The 19,947-nt window shown below is 36.6% G+C and overlaps 1 protein-coding gene across 1 annotated transcript; it reads right to left on the reverse strand.

Annotated features, from left to right (window-relative positions):
* Nucleotides 1-4,556: 4,556 nt before the first annotated feature.
* On the reverse strand, nt 4,557-19,939 carry SSX2IP (synovial sarcoma, X breakpoint 2 interacting protein). Its single transcript, XM_010086131.1, has 13 exons — nt 19,871-19,939; nt 19,079-19,245; nt 18,639-18,839; nt 16,759-16,869; nt 15,511-15,646; nt 13,873-13,948; nt 13,623-13,794; nt 10,735-10,885; nt 9,092-9,228; nt 8,494-8,667; nt 6,151-6,262; nt 4,863-4,983; nt 4,557-4,638 (listed from the first exon to the last, which is right to left on the reverse strand). Exons 1-13 carry the CDS (start codon nt 19,911-19,913, stop codon nt 4,557-4,559), a joined length of 1,683 nt encoding a protein of 560 aa, XP_010084433.1. The 5' UTR covers nt 19,914-19,939.
* Nucleotides 19,940-19,947: the final 8 nt, after the last annotated feature.

The following is a 19,947-nucleotide window of genomic DNA, read 5'->3' on the forward strand; positions in this document are numbered from 1 at the left end:
CCAATTAACAGAGTAGAGTTGGTGTCACACGTGTTAACGGTGTTCTTTCTCTTCCCTCAGCATTGGTTTATGGCCATGCTTGCAGACAGGAGACAAGGACAGATAAACCCTTGCTATTCTTATGTTCCTATGTGCACCAAAGCACATCTAACATCCTACTTCAAACGCACGTATGTGGAATATATGTATTTATTTAAATAAATCAGAGGATCAGTGTGTCCTTTCATCTGCGGTCACACTGACCAGGAATATTTTTTAAATGAACAAGGATTTCATACGCAATCTGTAAATATTTTATCTTCCAAGGTAAATGACGGCTAAATGTGAACAATTAAAACTCGCAGAGATTCTTAGCAGTGAAGCGGGGGAAATGGGAGTGCAGGTCAGCCAGAACTTTCCTATTTCCTAAGGAGCAAAATACAATACGCAGCCAAGTACCTGAACTGATGCAGGCCCGCAGCCAGCTTCATCACTGATTGACACTGTCAGCCCAGGGGCACATCCACACAAGTGGTCTGTTCTAGAAGTGTCGGGGACATGGAGGCAAGGGGAGATGCACAAAACACCCTTGCCCCTTTGAGCATAGTAATAGATTGATAATCACAAAAAGGCAGGTATGAGTTCTGGTCAATCCCCCCAAAAAGTCACACAGAATTCCAACATCAGCTGGGTGGCAGCTGGAGCAACAACAACAAAAAAAAAAGAGGCAAGAAAAAATGCACATGGGCTTCTGAGGTGGAGGGTATTTCTGGAGGGGTAACTTCAGGCAATGCAGTACACTGTGGGATTTAAGTCACACAAAAAATGTGAATTCTATTCTAATTCAACCTCTATGACACAGTGGTTATTCAGTCACTTGCCTTCTGTTCCCACAGTGCCCATGGTTGTAAGATTAACCACAGGAACGTGATTTATGGCAAACACTATTATAGTGACCATGAATGAACATTCATTTCCTATTCTAGCAGTTTCTACAGTCGCCCACAAGCAACTGCTCCTCCTGGATTGTCAGTCCCACAAATCTAGACTTTTTCAAACAGATTTAATCTGGGCTTTAAATCCACGCAGGGTTGTGCAACCTCTGTTTTGAGACCATCCGTGCAGCTCACTGCAGAAGACTACATGTGGGGGGGAATATTAGTCATGAAAAAGGAGACATTTCTTGCTATCAACCTATTATTACGTTCAAGGGAACAAGCATGTTTTGTGCCTCAGGTGACAAACTTTCTACTATGACAAGCTCTTCCATACAACTGCAATTGCTTTTTTGTCTTTTAACATTTCTTCAAAACAGAAGTTACCTATCACACATTCCAGGTAGTTGTACATCTTGGTACTCAAAATTTGAATAAAGGAACATAAGCACTGTGTCAGTGTGAAAACAACACAACGTATGCCATGGTATATATTTTTTCCATTTTTAATTTTTTTTGTTATAGTGTAACTTTGCTGGGCAGAGTGAACACTAGAGGTCAGATGTATTGTCTAAAAGCAATAAATAAATCATCAAATAATTTGGATATTTCTTTTGGAACCAGTTTTTGGATCCAACTATATCAACCTTTCATACCTTGTCATCTACTAGATGGGGGAGGGGCAGGGAAGAAAGTAAAAGCAAGATGTCTTACATATCTTCACACACAAAAGCTTGTGGTAACTGCAAATTAAAGGAAAAAAAAAAAAGGGAAAAAAAAAGCAGCACAAGCAGAGCAGTCACTGGCTAATACTTGTTATTTTCCTTTCAGGAATAACCTGTTCAAATTGATATTGTCTTGGGGAGTTATTAAATAGTTACCTTGGCCCAGATGAAGTATACATAGAACAATCCCTGAGAAAGAGTCAGGATATGCTCTGACTATTTTTTTTTTCATACACATGGGAATATTTTTGTCCTGCTGTAACTGAAATAGAGCAAGTCTGCAGAAGCCAGTGGAAGTAGTTCTTCAAATTAGGAAGCGGTCTGTTTCGTAGGAAGAAAATTTTCTTAAAGTTTTAATTTCTGAATTTGTTGCTACACAGTCTGTTTTGCAAAAGCTGTATTGTATCATCCTCAACCACTGGGGATGAAAGGGGAAAAAATAACAGCTGTAATCTAAACCTGAAGAGTAAATTCTCACACCTAATCAGACTGATATTTATGGTAAAAGCACTCTTAACATATAGACTGAAAAAGAAGCAACGCATACTGCATTTAAAGATTTTGTGAAATAAAACACCATCGTTTAAGAGAACCACTCATCTTTTCGATATCATGCACAGGCAGAGCTAACAATAACTATATGCTAATCAGTCACATGTAGTCAGTGCTTCTTGTTCCTTCTTAGGTCAGCCACTTTCTCTATTGCCTCAAATTGCACCTGTGTGTAGTGACACACCTGTATTACAGTCCTGTGAGCAGCCTCTCCCTTTGCTCTTCAACAGTCTCCAAGTAAGAAAGATCTTGTAATCCTTCACTGTGTTGGAAGAAACTTCAGGGTCACCATACTACCACCCAGACCATCTGCAGTATTCACACCATTATTAGCAGTAGCTTCAAGACTTAAAAGCTTCCTGATCAGTGCATATAGAGCAATCCAAAAACTCTAGGCATGCTTGCTTTCTTCATAGGCACAGGACTGAATCTATACCCCAGACTTCGACAACAAGTCTATGAACTCAGCTCAGGACTCCACTGAATACACACTTCTAGCACAGTTGGTTCTTTCATGGAGGCACCGACATTAATTTCTCTTCTGTAAGATGGGTTACACAATGTCAAAGCAAAAAATTAGCACAAATATTTATTGATATCATTCATTGGCATAAAAGATTGAGTAAATTATTGTTCTCCAAAGGCATTATTATTCTAAAAATGACTGTCATGCAGCAACTGTCTAGTAAAAAAGTCCAACTAAGCTACCTAGCAAGAATGTGTTTAAGTGTCCCGACAAAGCACCACAGAGCACCACCTTAATTACTTCAGAACAGCAGCATCCCCTAGTGGCACACTGATACTGCCTCAACTACAGATTTACACACCTGCAGTAACCTACTAGTTTGAAAGTAAGAATCCCGATTACCTATGCATCAGAAAGCTGACCAAGGGTGCTATGTGCGAAACGTGCTACAAATAGCCTCTGCAGTTTGCATGGGCTACTACTTCATCTCAAGCTGTAACTGAATGTACAGAACTAAGCATCAGAAACTGCAGTCTTTGTCTTAGCTTCTTGGAGAACTCCAGTTCCCTTTCTTTCCTTTGTTATTCTATTGCTATTTTTCCAGGTAGTCCAATCACTCCATTACACCCAATTCTGAAGATAATGGTCAGAACAGCAAAGCATTTTCAGTGATCTTACGATTCAGAGTTCATTTCCTTCCTTTGATCCTGAGAAGGGCAGAAGTTTCTTAGGCACCTTCCAAAAGGTCAATTAGACTAGGGTTAGAGCTATACACATGCATTCACAGACAGATGAACACTCAACAAGAGACGAGAGAGATTTGTAACAGGCAAGGAAAAGCGCATGGTTTGATTCAGGTGAAGGAGACTTTGAAACAGCTTACTTCTACTTGGCTATTTTTATTAGGTTATAAACAAAACAGATTTCCCAAAGGCTACAACAAAAAAAAAAAAGATTCTGGAGTCCATTAAAAGTAAAAACTAACAAAATAGAAAACCAGCACCAGGTTTGCTGACATAGTGAATCTTGGCCCTACAACCATGATAGCTTAAAAGTTTAGTGCACACAAAACACAGAAACAGGGTTTCTTAGAATAGACTTACACCTTTATTGTTCACATTTGAAATAATTTGGTTCCCGACTGAACCATTGAAAGTCCTAACGCATCTGTAAACCAAATATCACTATAAAACAATTTAAAATGCCATGTAAAACAATATCATGTATGCATGTGTTTATTTTCATGGTTTCTTAGCATAATCACTTTATTTACAAATATATAAAGATTTTGCACTTTAATCTGAAATATCAAAGAGGTATTTTCAAATCACACAACTTAATAAATATAGAACCTGTTTTGTTAAAAATCTACAGTATACTGTACATTCAAGTTGAGGCAAAAGAAGTTTTAATGCCAGTTACACTTGAGACATAAATGAATGTTTCCAATAATCAAACAATATCTAAAAGTGCTATCTCTGTCTGTAATGAAAGGTAACATTAGGATCCAGTATTTTGTTACAGTCAAAGTTTCAGACCATTGCTTCATTCACAGAATCAGACCTTCTGCTACTAGAAAAATATCAAAGCTTTTATGTATTTTTAAATTATCTTCTTTCAAGAGTTGCAAAAAAATGAGGAAAAAAATGGTCTAAAAAATAAAAGCCATGTGCACACACGTACTCACACACTCCACACACAATTCAGATCACCACATAATCCTCTAGAATGGTCAAACTCACAGCATTCTGTTTCACTTTAGAATGAGAAGTTTATGAACAGACCTCTAACAAAAAACCCAGCAGGCAACCCCAGGAAGTCTAAGGCAGTTGTTCTATGTGCAAGCTTCTACATAGCGGATTGCCAACTCCAGAGTCTGTCTTGCCATGACTCTGTGCATTACTCAGTTTCTTCTTTGTCACTTGCCTGCCACTGAAATATCTTGCTATCTCCAGCAGGTTTTTTTGATGCAGCACTGGAACTGGGAAAAAGAGAATGTTACAAAGCAAATAACTATATATTCACTTACAAGTTATGCTTTGGATAGAACCACAATACTGGTTTTATGATACAACATGTAATACATTTTGCTGTTGATCATAAGCCTCAGATCAGGCTTTCTGGAAATTATCACAATTTAGTCTCTGTGCTCTATGTACAGTTTAGCACTATAAAAATCACCATCTGCAACATGATTTCAAATACCTGTTATATGTAACATACTGAGATGTCTGGCAAGGCTCTGCTGAAACAGGACGACTCAAGGAACAGTGAGGTTTTCTTTGCTGAGATGTAGATTTCATTAACCGTTTGTTTTGGTCAGAACCTAAGAGATACAGATATCATCAGTTAACCTACACTGCAACCAAAAACATGGAAGAACTCACTTCTTTGTGTCTTCTGCTTTAAAAAAAACCAAAAACAATGAACCAAAACAACCACAACCAAACATCTTATTGTTACAGATCTGTGAAAAAAATTTATAAGTACACTTAAAGGTATTGTAGGATTTTAAATTTAAAAATTCAGCATTTACATATACAACCACCTCTGCTAGCAGTCATACTGAAGTCAAGTTTAAAGTTTCTCAAAGATAAAGTTTCTCGCTTTACAATTCATAAAGCTTTTTTACTCCAGAAGCAAAAACTTCTCCAGCACGCATATACAAATTCAAGCTCTCTTTACTTGCCAGATGTTTCACCAACTTTTTTTTGTTTCACCCCACACCCCTACTCCTTAGAAAGTTTTGAAGACTCAGTGCTGAAGACCAAAACACTGCACACGCATATTCAGGCATATGAGGGGATGGGAAATAAACTTACTAACTTGAAAGAAAAAAAAAATGTAGAAGAAATAAAATAAAAAAATAACTTTCCATAAAAACAATATTCCAAACTATACACCGTAAGATACTCATATAGCCATATTTTCATTATCTTTTTTGAAGATATTATTCCTTTATGAAGATTTGAATCTTAAAGTTCAATTGTTTATTGCTCAAATTAATTTTTGTTATCATCATACCCTTTTCACGATTTCATTTTCCAAAGGATTTTTTACTGAATATGTATGTGCATGCATCTTTAATATTACCTGATCTCAAATAATTAACACTGCACTCTCCACATTATGATGCTCTTGTTTCCAAAGCTTGTAACGATTTTTAACTGCCTTGGCAATTAATATGCTAACATTTAATTTAATTTAGTAATTCTAGAATCGCCTTAACAGCTGTGTGTCAGGTACTTGACATTCACCAGATTGCTTCTCAAATATAAATTCATTACACATCAGGAATTATCACAATTCCCTTTTTAAGGAGATTTTGAACCATCAGTTACCCTAACAGGTAGAGGCATACAGGTATATGGTGAAATTTGTCTTGAGAGGTTTTGTTTCGTTTGGTTTTTTAATAATTTTGTTCATATTTGTATCTGAGTTAAGAGAGGGAAAAAGACACATTACAGTAACATAATTTGAACCAAATACTTGCTTCCTAAGAAGGCACTTGGAGTTGTCACATTTTCGCAGTGCTTGTAGTCAGTTGACATACTTAAGAACTGTTGCTTCAACCATGCTCCTCTATCTTCTTCAAATGCCTTTCTCTAGGAAAAGAAATACTAGTTTACACTTACAGCCACAGGAACGATTAGTCCACATTAGATGGATGCTATTCCATCTAAGAAAGCAAAAGCTGTAACATGTCCACGTAACTAAGGAGAGCCAGCAGTTTAACACAGAATTACAGTCATGTCAGCAAGCTTTTGAATCCAACAAGGATTAGCTGAGGGGGTATTTATTTACAAGCCAAACCCCGTGGTTTGTTTCACAGAGGTCTGACTAATCCTTTCATTTTACTGTTCTACATTCCAGTGACACAATCTCCTGTCATTGCCTCCCATGCTCCCCTTCCCCCCCGTGCAGCACTACCTCTTGGAGGTAGCCCTCATTTCTGGGCAGCTGCCAATAAGGATTACTGCTTAAACCTCAACCCTAAGCCTTCTCCTAAACAGATAAAAATTACATTGAAATTAGCACACTGATTACTTCCATCCAAAACTGGGGCAGAAAGAAAGGGATTGTTTCATTTTCCAATCACTCTGAGCACAGAAAAGGAAAATAACGGCTAAAAGACAACCTCCAAAAGATCCTATGATTCTGGAATCAAGTGACAAGCTACTTCATCTCCAAAAACCATCAGTGAAACAGGATGTCCTCATTACATAAAATTATTTCTACTATGTCAATAGAAAATGGAGCAAGAATAACTCCAATGCAGACTTTCACAAACACCTACAAAGCTTACAGCATTGCCTCTCTTTTCATACTTCAGCATTTTAACAAGCAGAAGCATGGATAGTTATGCTTATGCTGCAATGTAGTCCTAAACATTTCTGGACAAACAATTACCATTTATTATCACTCAAGACTTTTAAAGCTGAATTCAAAGTCCAACATGAAATTCATAAACTCATTAAAATGCAAATAAAATAAAATTTAAAAGTTGAAGACTATATATCTATGTGTAGTGGTCTAAGTCAATACTTGTCAGCATGTGAACTACTGTTATGCCAGTATCCCAAGTAAGATCTAAAGTATTTTATGTTCTTTACAATAAATTTTACAGCATAAGAATAAAAAAAAGCTGTCCTGCATAAGAAAAGTTGTCCATCTAGCTCAGCATTCCATCTCCAACAATGGCCACAGGAGATGCTATTTATGAGACCAGATGAACCTGGACACCTTCTGCAGTGCATTCCCTCAGAGGTTCCCAGCCCCAAAAGTCATTTGATTGGAGATGTTAGAAGGCACCCTTTTGCCCCTCCCTTTTAGTATCCATCTGTGGATGTGCTGTTCATGAGCTCAGGCAATTGCTTTTTGAACCTGCTGGTACTGATTGCCTTTACAGTCTCCTACAGCAACAAAATCCAGAAGTCAACTGCCTGATATATAAAAACATACATTTTTTTGGATATGTTTTAGACTTATTTCAAGCAGTTTCTATGAGTTCCCTTTAGTCCTAATCTTGAAAGATTTGGTGAACAGCAGCACTGCTTTCATCTGACCAACAGCAGCCACAGTTTTATAAATTTTAATCACATCCCACTCCAACTTTCTCTGCATGTCAAAACAAGCAGTTCTGTAAGCAATTAAAAAATCTATTCCTTTTTTCCTGTCATATCTGTACCACCATAGTTTCACAACCACATCATCATGACCTCCCTTCCCTAATAAACTTCTAAGCCCCTCACCTTCTTGGCCTTAAGTATTGGCTAGACCAAAGGACATGCATGCTAGAGCTCATTTAGGGACACATCTACCCTGACTGCCTTCCAGTGTGTGTGCTTACTGGCCAGCTTGACTACAAGAACTGAACAGATAATGACACTACTAAGGGAAATGCAGCAATTACTTTGTGTTTCTGCAATAGTCACTGGTTTTCATAAAAGTTTAGGAATCAAGTACCCTTGAGAATTCAACCCTGCAGCCAAATCTGACTGAAATTTGCATAGACCTTGCTTTTGTAGAAACCAAACATAAGCAGCATCTAATAAATGATTTAGCAAATAAGTAGACTGATTTTTTGAAGTACTGGGGTCATTCCAGTTGCAGCAACTGTTTTTTCTAATACACACAAAAAACTTGGTTTTTTGAAATACCAACAGAATGATCTCCTACAATGACCAAGAATATGTTTTACGCAGTATGGGAATGATCTTTCTCTATACATGTGAGCAAACAGATATTGTCAGATGGTTAAGTAGTAAAACAACTTAACAACGTAACTCATCCCATAGGAGTTCCCTTTTCTAATACCTTTCCACTTTTCTAATACCTCAAGTCCTAATCTAATAGCAGCTTCTGTAAAACTTCTTCGTTCCTTCTCAAAATTCTTTTTTTGGTCTCGAAATAGTCTCCATTCTTCCTGAAGACGCTCTCTTTCTTCCAACAAATAGCAGTCCTGCAGTAACAGAGTGGTGTCATCATCACATGGAGACATAAGCTGCTGCTGCAAATATAAAGCAACAAAAGACACAAACATTAATTTGTGAGTGACTGTTAAGAGGTGCAGTATTTCCACAAGTTCAGTTTTATCAGAAAAATGGTTGAAGTTTAATATGGAAAGTATCAAGTTGGTGGCTGCTGGGGGCAGAGTTTCAGATGGCAAGCAAAATGTTCCCCTGTTCAGGCAGCTGACCTCATCAGCCTTCCTCACCTTTGTTTATCCCCCAAAATACTCCTGCCAGGACTATAAGCTCATTAAATTTCTAACCAACCCACTAGCACACCTATACTTGGATCAACTATTAAGATATTTTATTTAAAAAGCGTTATCAAAGAATGGAGAAAGGCTCAGAGGTGAGAAGAGAGGCATACTAAAAAACAAGAAAAGCTTATATTCAGTTCAGAAAAATAACATTCAAGCCTACTACCTGTAAGAGCTGTTGCTGAGTTTTGATCATTTCTTTACATTGCTGAATCTCTAACTCCAGCTTTTCAGTTTCCAGCTCATGGTCTTCCCTTGAAATGACATCTTTGTCATTCAAAGCTCCTGAATGTACACGTGACACTGAGGAGGGAAAAAAAGCTACTTAAAATAAAACAAAACAAAAAAATCCCTCACATCAAGGGCTCAAAGCAATAGCAAGGGGTTTTAGACTGTACTTGTTTCATCCTGAAAGACAGATACACAGTAGATTCAAAACCACTTCGATCAGAGACAAGAGATCCAGAACCGGTGCTACATATGTAATTATTTCCAAAATCCAGTTCAGAAAAAAGGCAATTACAACATAGCTGTTTCACATTTCCCAACATAAACCAAGCATCTGCACTGCAGTAGAAGTGTCACACAAAAACCCCACTTGTTTCAGCAGTTACTTAAAAGAAAAATCAAGACAACTGAAGACTTCTTTTCACTAACATGCTGTTAGCCTATTCTTCTGAGCCCATTTTTGAAGGGCTTGTGCATTCATAAAAATATGATAGTAACTATATTTATCACAGATATAAAAAGAAAGCCTTTTCCTCCAAGTCCTCTGAAGGAGAAACTGAGCTAACAAACATTGTGTGCATATCTTCATCCCACTAAGGGAATGAATTAGAGAAGAATAAAATGTATTTTGTATAATACCTACTGCTTTATTTAATTTCATGCATAGCTATCACAGTAATTGTAATTAGTGAAGTTCTGAACCCCTGATGCCAGCATTTGAAAATTAATTGAATCCTAAAGGACTAGACTATGGTCATCTCTATAAATCCAACAAACAAAAGGGTGACTCAAGAAAACAGCAAATACTTGACAAATTTTTCTTGATGCTTACAGCTATTTTTTCAGTTAGTTACACCAAATCAAGTATTACTCAGAAAAAACATTCTTAAAATCCTTTCTATGGTACAAGCATATTCTCACAGACCATCTGCTCTTTTATTTGCAATTGCATGCATGACCTTCTCAGTCTTATTCTTGACTGCAAACATCCCTGTGGTAGCAGCAGCATTTGCTTGCATGGGAAAATAACACTAGGAAAGAATTTCAAATATTTTTAGCCAGCTTTTAATGCTGTTTAACAGCTGGAAATGAGGAGAGTCTGGCACCATACCATCAGCCAGTTCACTCTAGAATGCCACAAGAAGCCTGAGAGGTATGGATGTGGCAAGCTTAGACTCTTGAGAAGGATCTACATATCTTGCATCCAATTACTTCAAATTGTTATATCTGCATTACTTGAACATCTGAAAAAGGTGGGGAAAAGCAACAAGCACTACAACAGGGCATGTACTTTCAAAAGAAAAAAAATTATTTCTTCAGAAAGTTGCTGTTTACTGACTATGATCATGTCCTTCCTCATGATAAAAGGCTTAGTAAACAATTGCTTCCCTTACTACCTACAATTACAACTCAGAAAAATGCCCATCACAAGCCCTTTCAGAAAGTCTGCCAGCTGACAATTCCTTCCGTTTTAGCTTCCTTTTAGCTTAAACAGTCGGTAAAGTAAAACCTAGGAGCACGATACCAAATGGAATTATCAGTAGCATTTTTTTATGTACGTGTAATACAATTAAATGTCACCTTGGCTATCCAGCTTTTCAACGTGATTTTTCAACATTCTCCATTGTTTTCTAATGCTGTTGGTAAGCTGCTCTCGCACAGTTTCACAAGACAGTTCCCACATATTCTCTTTATTTAACTCTCCAATGTCTTCCTCCAGGTCTGACAGCACCTGTAGAAGTAAAAACAAGAAGCTGCAAACCACCCCATCAGTCCAAATGTGTCCATTTGTTTATTTAAATATGTATTTGGATTTAATTACTGAAGAGAAGGAAAAACTTTATATACAGGAAAGATTTTTCCATCCAGGGAAATTTGACTGTCCGGGAGTTCAGTTCTCTGACAGCATAATGCTGAAGAGACAAGTGACCTGGCAGACCCTAGAACCCCACCACAGAGAGAGTGCATCAAGTAGCACCTCCCTCTCTTGAAAGCTATCCCAAAGAGTTAAGACATTAAAGCCTAAATGTTAGAAAGAAGACTTGCCCAGGACAATTCAGTAGATTTAAATTAAAAAGATATAGCTGTTTGAATACCTAGCACGAACACTCCACTCCTCTCAAGCACCTAAATCATCCTATACAATCCCCTTTATCTAGAAATAGATAAGAAAAACGGGATGGGAAATACAAAACCAACAAGTTCAAAGAGATCAAAGCAATTCATTTACACGTACAATAAGCACTTTCTTTCAAACCTGGAACAGAGGAGATCTTAAGGAGCAAAACAACAGCTACCAAAAAAAAAAAAAAGCAGGTTTTCAGTTTGTTTTGGTGCTTTTTTGTTTGTTTGTTGGTTGGTTTGTGTTTGGGTTTTTGGTGGTGGTTCTTCTTTTGGGGTTTTTTTGGTTTTGTTTAAGAGTTTTATGTCACTTCATAAAGAAATGTATTCTTCCTTTACTTATATTTATATATGCTAACACAATGAAAGTCCCACTCTGGATAGTGCTATAAAAGTACTTCTAAACAAAAAACCTAATTTATGTAAAGTACACATTGTGGGATAGACTAAGTCTGAATTACATATTTTATTTTTGCAAACCCATAATTTTTTGCAACATTCTTCCTGTTTATATTAACTTGACAAATCTAAGAAAAACTAAGCAATGTCCCTATCACGACAAAAACTTTCCCCTCGAATAGCATGAAATTAGAGAATGCATGAAATAAGAGTAAATGGGAAAAAACCTAAATCAAAACAACAAACCCCTACCACCACCACCCTACAACTCTACTGACTAACTCCACTTGAGACTTACAACTAGTAAGTACTCCTATTATTATTCTACTACTAGAAATTACTATTGTCTACTAAGTAGCTGTTCTGCTTAATTTAGTTAATTAGTACTATTACAAGAGGACTAATCAGAAGTTTCAGTGCTGGCTTTTAATATTTTCATCAATTAATTCTAGAATAGTTAAATACTTGGCTAATCACCCAAGAACAGTGAATTTCAGAGCACTAAGTCACAGTTTTTCCTCAAGTTTGTTTCAAACACACAAGTTCACAGAGACCCCAATCTCACAGCTGGATTTTCACCAGTCTATTCAAGTGTGTGTCACATCCTCCCAGCCTTGCTGGGATCCTAAAAGCAGAAGGATCATTTACAGGAACAGGTACACAATTATGCTTTATACTGTAACTCATACATGACACCCATTACTAAAGAGCAACTTCTTGTTGCTCAGCTGTAGTAATAATTAGATCTGACTTCCTACATGATGAATTTTTAAGGCAAAGGTTAACACATTGCACATTACTGACCACTAAATACACATGGGAGTTAATCCTGTGTGGTATATGGGGCAAGTCATCCAGAGAAGTTAAGCGTTTATACACATCTTACAAAGCAGCCAGAGAGAGTCTGGTGCTTTTCTACACGGTGCATTCTGGGACTGGACAAATGCACTCAAGATGGCTCAGAAATAGAGGCTGTAGTACAGCAACTTGAGCAGGACAGTGGACCTTCTGAAATAGCAAGCGGCAGATTCCACAGAAACAGCACACTGCCAGCTTCCATCTCCATATATTCTTACATACCAACACGTACTATTTACTGTAACAGAAAATACTCCATACTTTGTTCTGTAGACTATGCGTATTCTCTTAATATTCTATTGCTAGTACACCATAAATCTTGAATGGTTCCTAGAATCTAGCCTTTACGTGTGTTTTCTGTATTTCAACTTTCTTATGCCCAGGCATACTCTCTCTCTTGCTGCTAAGAGAAAGCTCAGTTAACCTTCTAGATTATTCCCTGCTTCAGTCCCACATCAAAACCAGAACTGCAACTTCTAGCAGGGAATCACTAAAACTAGTAAGTAAACTTTCTGATAAACAATGGATTGTTCAATAAAAATGAAGTATCCTATGTAAACAAAGAAATACTTAAAATCTGGAAAAACAAACAAACAAAAACCGCAAACCATTTTACTTGTAAATCAACCATTTTCCTTGAACATACCAGCAGCTCTGTAAAAGGAACTAACAGCTACTCTAATCCATGGACTATAAGAGTGCACCCTAATTACATTTCCTCCACTCCATGGTTTCTACGGGAAGCCTGGTTTCCTTGCATAAGCACCTTGAAAGCTAGCTTACCATCTTAGTATGGAAGGCAGACAAAAGTCCAAAACGCAGGTCATCTAGAATTACGTACAGGTACCTACTACATTTAAAATTCATTCAAAGCATACATTCGAGCTTTCCATTTACTGATTGGGAAGAATACACTAGGTATTGCTCACAGACAGTACAACTTTTAAACAGATTTCAAGCACAGCAAAGGATGTGCAATCCACTGCAAGTCTTGCAAGAAGTTTACCTTTTTTTTCCCCCCTAAAAATTAAATTACTCCAGCACTGTACAAAACTACCACACAGCTTTAATTTCAACTGAAGAATACTTACTGTCCCATCTTCAGGCCTTTCTTTAGGTTTCTGTTTCTGTGGTGGCAGAAGTGATATAATCTCTTTCTTCATTTGCTGAAGAACTTTTTTCAGCTCAGCATTTTCCACTAGAAGCTGTTTTTGGCGTTCTTGATAATCACTTAACAGAACTTTGTACATTTCTTCTTCATTTCTGGAATTAGAAATCTTACAGTAAAAACATGACAGCCATCACACATGCTTCAATTACTGTTTTTCCTAAAGCAATTACCTGGCTTCTGTCTTATCAGTCCTCCATGCACCTCTCTTGCCATCAGCTCTACCAACGTAATTTAGAACTTCCATAGCTACAAATGAAAAGGAAATTTCAAAGCATGAAACAACATACAAATGTATAAATATTTAGATGGCACTGCATTTACATGTAGCTATTGTCAAGAGACCACATTACCCAAATACCCCTCTCAATCTTCAGACCCATATGAGACCACATGGCCCTGCTTCACAGAGTAAGATAATCAAGGAAAGAAGATAATTTTTGTGTTTGGAAACTCAGAGAGATGTATTCTCATCCTGTCTTTTTTTTTTAAAATACATTTCTTAGTGGCACCTTCATCCATACGTCAGCTTTTATAAATAACTATGTATCAACTCTAACCTCTCTTCTGGCAATAATGCCAGTTTTATCTCCAGTTTAGATTAAGTGACATCCTGACGTTTCACAAGGTGTTCCTTGAAACAAATATTTCTGTTCACTTGCTGGGAATAAATGAATAAATATTTTTTTAAAAATAATCATTACTACAGCTTACTGGTCCAAGTTCATTCTAGTTACCTAACAAGCAAACCATAACTAGATTTTAAAATCCTGTTATTTTGACTTCACTGATACTTGAGCTACTATTAGCCATCTGGAGTCAAGAACATGCCACAACCAAGTTTTGCTGACCTCAGGGTAAGGCTTCTAGAGACTAACCTGACAGGATACCCAAAGACCTTCTGCAGCTGTCCTGCTACAGTGTCCTAACCTGCTCTGGCTTCCAGAAAACTAAATCAGCAGAAAACCAACTTGGTAATAACATTAATAGTTTTCTCCTGGTTTAGTTCACTAAACCAGCTTACTAAAATACAACAGGCACTACACTGGCAGACAGCCAAGTGTTTTAGGGGTGGCATGATGAACAAGAGAGGAAAAACAGGACTTCTCTCCCACTGGAGAAAAAGTATATAAATATTCTAAGCCCATATATATGAAACAAAAAGTGAAGATTTTTTTTTCAATTACATAACACTGATACCTATTTTCATCAAAACACCACAAGAAACTATACATATATAAACTATACATGCTAAACAGCATTGATGAATGTCTTGAACACAATTTTTGAGGTACAGCACAACATATGAGGATTCACATGATAGAGATTTCCTTTCTCCTCATTTCACACAGCACTAGATGCTACATCACTTTCTCTCTAAAATTTCTCATCTCCTATCCTTAACACTAGTATTGTAAGAGAGAAAACTCATGCAGTGTTCCTTCCCAATTGTAACTAGTGGGCATAATACAGTGTTTATGATACTATCCAAGGTCTTGCGATGGTAGCAGTATCAAGAAAGTAGAGACATAGGTCTAGCTTAGGAACCAATTCCCTAGTAAAAAACTAATTTTGTAAAGACCTCCATCTTGGTTTGTGCTTGGTAAACAATTTCATGAAACACAATATAAAAATCTACTTTCCTTGCATAGTCAGCTGACATGAAATATTACATCTTATGTAACATTTTAGCATCTAGAAAAATCTGCAAGAGGGCTATAACAAATTTAAAGATATCCAGAACCAAATTTAAACATTTTTAATGTACAGGATACACTATTTTGCTGCAGTAAATTCACAGAGCTACTTACCTATCTTTTTGTCCTTCTTGTTCATGACTAATTGATGTAAGCGTTCCTTTAATTTGTTATATTCTCTCTCTTTCCTCTTCATATCATGATTGTACTGTGTAGCTCTACTTGAAATTATGTTCTGCAACTTCTGTACCTATAAACAATCCCACAAAAACTGTGTGTCTTTAACCAAAGTATAAGCACACACAGCTCTTCAGAAAACCAAAACAAAGTGAGATGACACTTCTATTAAACTGTATTTCTGGTAAAAGAAGGTGACAATTTAGTTTCTTTTCTTTTTTGCAGAAACCAACACCATAACCAACATATTATAATCCTATAGCTCCTCTGAAGTACAACTGAACTCATGTTCTGCCAATTCACATAACCTTCTTTAATGCTTTTATTGAAGAGAGCAGATAAAGACATCTTTTTTGCTTCTCATGATCTAGTTTTTCTCTAAAGTATTCTTGTTAGGTTTACACTAAAAAAAATAAACTTCTTTTGGGTAACAGGATGCTGGGGTATATAATATCATATTTGGTCTAAAAGAACATTAAAATAGCACATTCTTAGCCTGTACTATCAATACCTGAGTTTTTTTTAATCGTCACTTACAAGCATACTGCACAAACCATATTTTAAACTGGAACTAATACAGATAGTATTGTGATTGCTAACTGCATGAATGTTTATGAATACACAGAACAATTACAGAAACTCAGGAGCCATGTTAAGTACAGTGGGAGGAAAGGAGCACACTGGAAACAAATTCCAGACTAAGTAGTGTCTTGGATTTCAAAGTGTTTTCTGATCATTGTACTTCCAAGACTCCCAAGTTTAATGAGACTGTGCTTTTGCACTGGGTTTCCTCCCACCTTCCTTCTTTTTGGTCTTTTGTTCTCCTCCACAATATATCAATAAAAAGGCTCCTATACACATAGGTTTGAGGGAGTGACTGAATCCTTTTGCTTTCTCCTACTTTTTTATATTTTTAAACAGTTTAAGATAAAGCTACACTCTATAGAAAGCCCCAGAAGACTGCACATGTGCATTTCTGCAGTACTCTACAATCACTGTAGCTGGGACCTAGTCCTTACAGAACCTGTTCATCAATATGTAACATGCCAAAATCACCTTGGTGAAAGACAACGTTTACCAACAAAAAAAGCATTCAAGGTGAACAATTATAAGACTCCTTGCAAAAAATTATCATATTATTGATTGTCTATGTAATGACTCGTGTTAATGTACAAGACAACTCACTTCATCCTTTTCATTTTTAAGTAACTGGTGCAAATTTCTGTTCTTGCTTTGTAGTTGTCTGTCTCTTTCCTGAAGTCCAACTATTTCTCTTTTAGATAATTCCAACTGTTCCTAGAAAAAGTGTTGATAGTTCAGTATCAATATGAATTAATAGCAAAGGAGTAAAAAAAACCAACCCCCAAACCAAACTGCGAAAGCACCTCATTTGAGGTAAGTTTGCCTATATATCTGACGTCTGGTGTTTTGGGGATGATCTTGCATTCCCAGTGACAAGTTAGTTCTATTTCCTGGAGCAAGACATATGATTCTCCAGTACAAGAAACACTCCTGCCCACAAGAAACAAAAATTTAGCTTGGTATTTAACAGATATTTTCTTATACAATTACTACTTTTTCAGTAAGCTGAGAGTCTGTAAGCATATCTAAACTGTGAGAGTGAGGAGGATACTAAGCAGTCTGTATGAATTTGGGACTACAGTTTTACTGGAATGTTTCTGTTAAATAATCAAGGGAACAATTAACAGATACGGAAACCATGACCACAGCAAAGCAAACGGGACATTTCACATATATAGAGTAGGGCCAGACAGATTATTTCATTATAACAGCTCATGTAAAACTTGCATTTTAGAAATCTTCTTCCACAAGTATGAGACTCAACAAACCTCAAATTGCTATCTTAAATGACAGAGCCAAACACTACATACAAGCTCTTTTTCTTCATATGTGTAGTGAGCCACACACGAGTAGAAAAATCTAAGCAACAAGAACTTCTAAGCAAATCACACCTCAATATAGGTAACACAATAGTGTAAGTCAAGAGGATTGCTGCATGGTATCTGAGAGAATTTACATGAGAAACCTTACAAGTGGACAGCTGAAGTAAGTGCTCTGCAATTGAAGTAGTACTGACAATTTCCCCCTCCTCACCTTAAAGCCATTTGTCTAGGGAAAGCAAACAGAGTGCTCTGGAAACGAACATTATATAGTGTTTGTATAAAAATAAGTGCAGTTACGCATTATTTTTAATGTCACATCAAAATGCTTCTACTTGTATGACCAGTCTCAGTAGGACCACTATGATTTAGAGAAGTAGTATTTGCCAAGGAGGCAGTGCTGGCCAGCCCTAGTGAAAAGTAAGCCTTAAGGGCCCTGAATCATGCATTGACATTTTTAAAAATTGTTTTCTTGACAGAATCAAGGGAAAGACAACATTCATCTAATATGACTGCACATACAAGTACCCAATAAGTAGCATATGCTGTGAACTTCCCATGTATCAGCTACTCAGCAGCGATTGGCCTTACACATGTATTTATTCTGTGACAAAATAAAGCTTCATAACATCAGTTTTGACTACAAAGTCTCTTTGTAAGAATTCCTGTTGGCAGCTATCCAAGGAACCCAACAACAACAAAAAAAAATACAAGGAAAAAGCTACAGATATGGAGAAGAACTGGTAACAACCCTGTGATGCACACTAGAAATGCTACCTACGCTTTTACTGGTTACAATTATATTGGGAATTTATCTTGTAGAGCTGGGCATACCCTTTTAAGTGATAGTGAATGATATGAACTGAAGTGCTCAGCATTTTCACTCACAACATGCATTAACTCTTCCAATTTGAACAGTTCCCTCTTCCTTAATTAAAGAGGCCATAATTCTAAAATAAGTTTCCAGTTCTCATTAATTCATATTTTGTTAGCTTTAAGGAATTTTCAACTGGAAAAAAGAACCTTAAAACAACCAAAAAATGCACATAAAAATACAATTGCAGATTAGTACTGAAAAGCAAAAAAAGCAATCACTGTTAAGAATGTACAGTATCTGTTGAACTAAGTACTGCATAATATTGGTGGAATTATCTCATTTCATACCTTTAATTTAGCATAGCAGTTCTGTAAGTGATCCATATCACTACCCAGTTTCAGATGCTGCATTTCTACTTCTTCCTGAGCTCGAAGGTTCTTGTGCTGCAGTACAAGCAAGTCATTCATGCAATTTATGATAGATATTAGATTTAATTCTTTTCCTTTGGACTCTGCATAAATAGAAGGAAAGCCCAACGTTGTCAATTCCTGGTAAAAGACAAGGTGGGAAGGGGAATAAACAAATGCACCAATCTCTCATAATTCTCCAAAAGAAAGAAACAATAGCAGGTGAAATCCTGTAGGAAAGAAAAAAAATAATCTTACTCCCCACCAAGTTTGACTTCTGAGCACTGAGAAAGAAGCATTCTTAATCCAGTGAATCTTCACTGCCACAATTGATTTTACGTCACCTTCCCACAACCTCCAATAAATAAGATCTGGCTTACCCTATTGAGATAGGATATACTCTGTTCAATATTCTCTTCTGTGCAGAAGGCACTGAAAAAGCTGTGCACGCTTTTGGATGAAGGCAGTGGCAAGCGTAGCACTTGTGAGTTCATGCTTGAGGGAGATATCTTTTTTTCTGAGGTATATTGAAAAATATCTTTGCTATCTAAAAGTTAAAAATATTAAGAAACAAGTCATTGCTAACAGTTTAGGACATATCACATTAAAAAAAAAAATCAAATGCCTAACTACTCAAAGTATTATTTACAGAAATATACAAGTCTAGAGCTTAGACTTTCATCTAGAATGACATATATTAAACAATTCACAATAAAAAAACTGGGTAACTTCCACTGAAGATTTAAAGACTCAATAACATTAAGGTGCAAAAGCTGTGCATTTAGTGAAAATTCTTATAGAATACGCAATATCCTATTAAGAATATGCTGTAATTTACTCTTCCACTAGGCAGAGGCAGGCATGAAAATATTCACCCCTTTAATAAATTTGTAATTAATTTGAGGCAATAGAATTTAGAACAAGTAAAGAAACCTCTGAAAACACAAGATATCATGACAGGTATGATTAAAAAAAATGTGAAAGTAGTATTTTACAGCAGTATTTCTTTAAGGACTCAGTCAAAACTAGAGCACTGTATGTACCACACATTATTCAACATTCTACATAAATAGTCAAATATGTCACACATGAAATTCCAATCTCTCTTTAGCAATTATAACATCACTGGTAAAGTTAGCAATTCCAGTAAATTCAAAATATTACCAGTTTACCTGATGACAGCACTGGCACAGTAATAGTCTTCCAATCTCCCATAGCAACAAAGACAGGCAGGGTACCTGAGCAACTG

This window comes from Pterocles gutturalis, unplaced genomic scaffold (genome assembly GCF_000699245.1).
Source record: "Pterocles gutturalis isolate BGI_N339 unplaced genomic scaffold, ASM69924v1 scaffold44430, whole genome shotgun sequence".
In the NCBI taxonomy this organism is placed as follows: domain Eukaryota; kingdom Metazoa; phylum Chordata; class Aves; order Pterocliformes; family Pteroclidae; genus Pterocles; species Pterocles gutturalis.

Bases quoted from the DNA above. Each gene is read 5' to 3' on its own strand.
- SSX2IP (XM_010086131.1), bottom strand. From the start codon at position 19,913: ATGGGAGATTGGAAGACTATTACTGTGCCAGTGCTGTCATCAG. The intron at 18,840-19,078 runs GTAAGCCAGATC...GTCTTTTACCAG, and splicing joins GTATATCCTATCTCAATAGG to GAATTGACAACGTTGGGCTT. The intron at 10,886-13,622 runs GTAAGTATTCTT...TTACTTCTACAG, and splicing joins AAAGGCCTGAAGATGGGACA to GTGCTGTCAGACCTGGAGGA.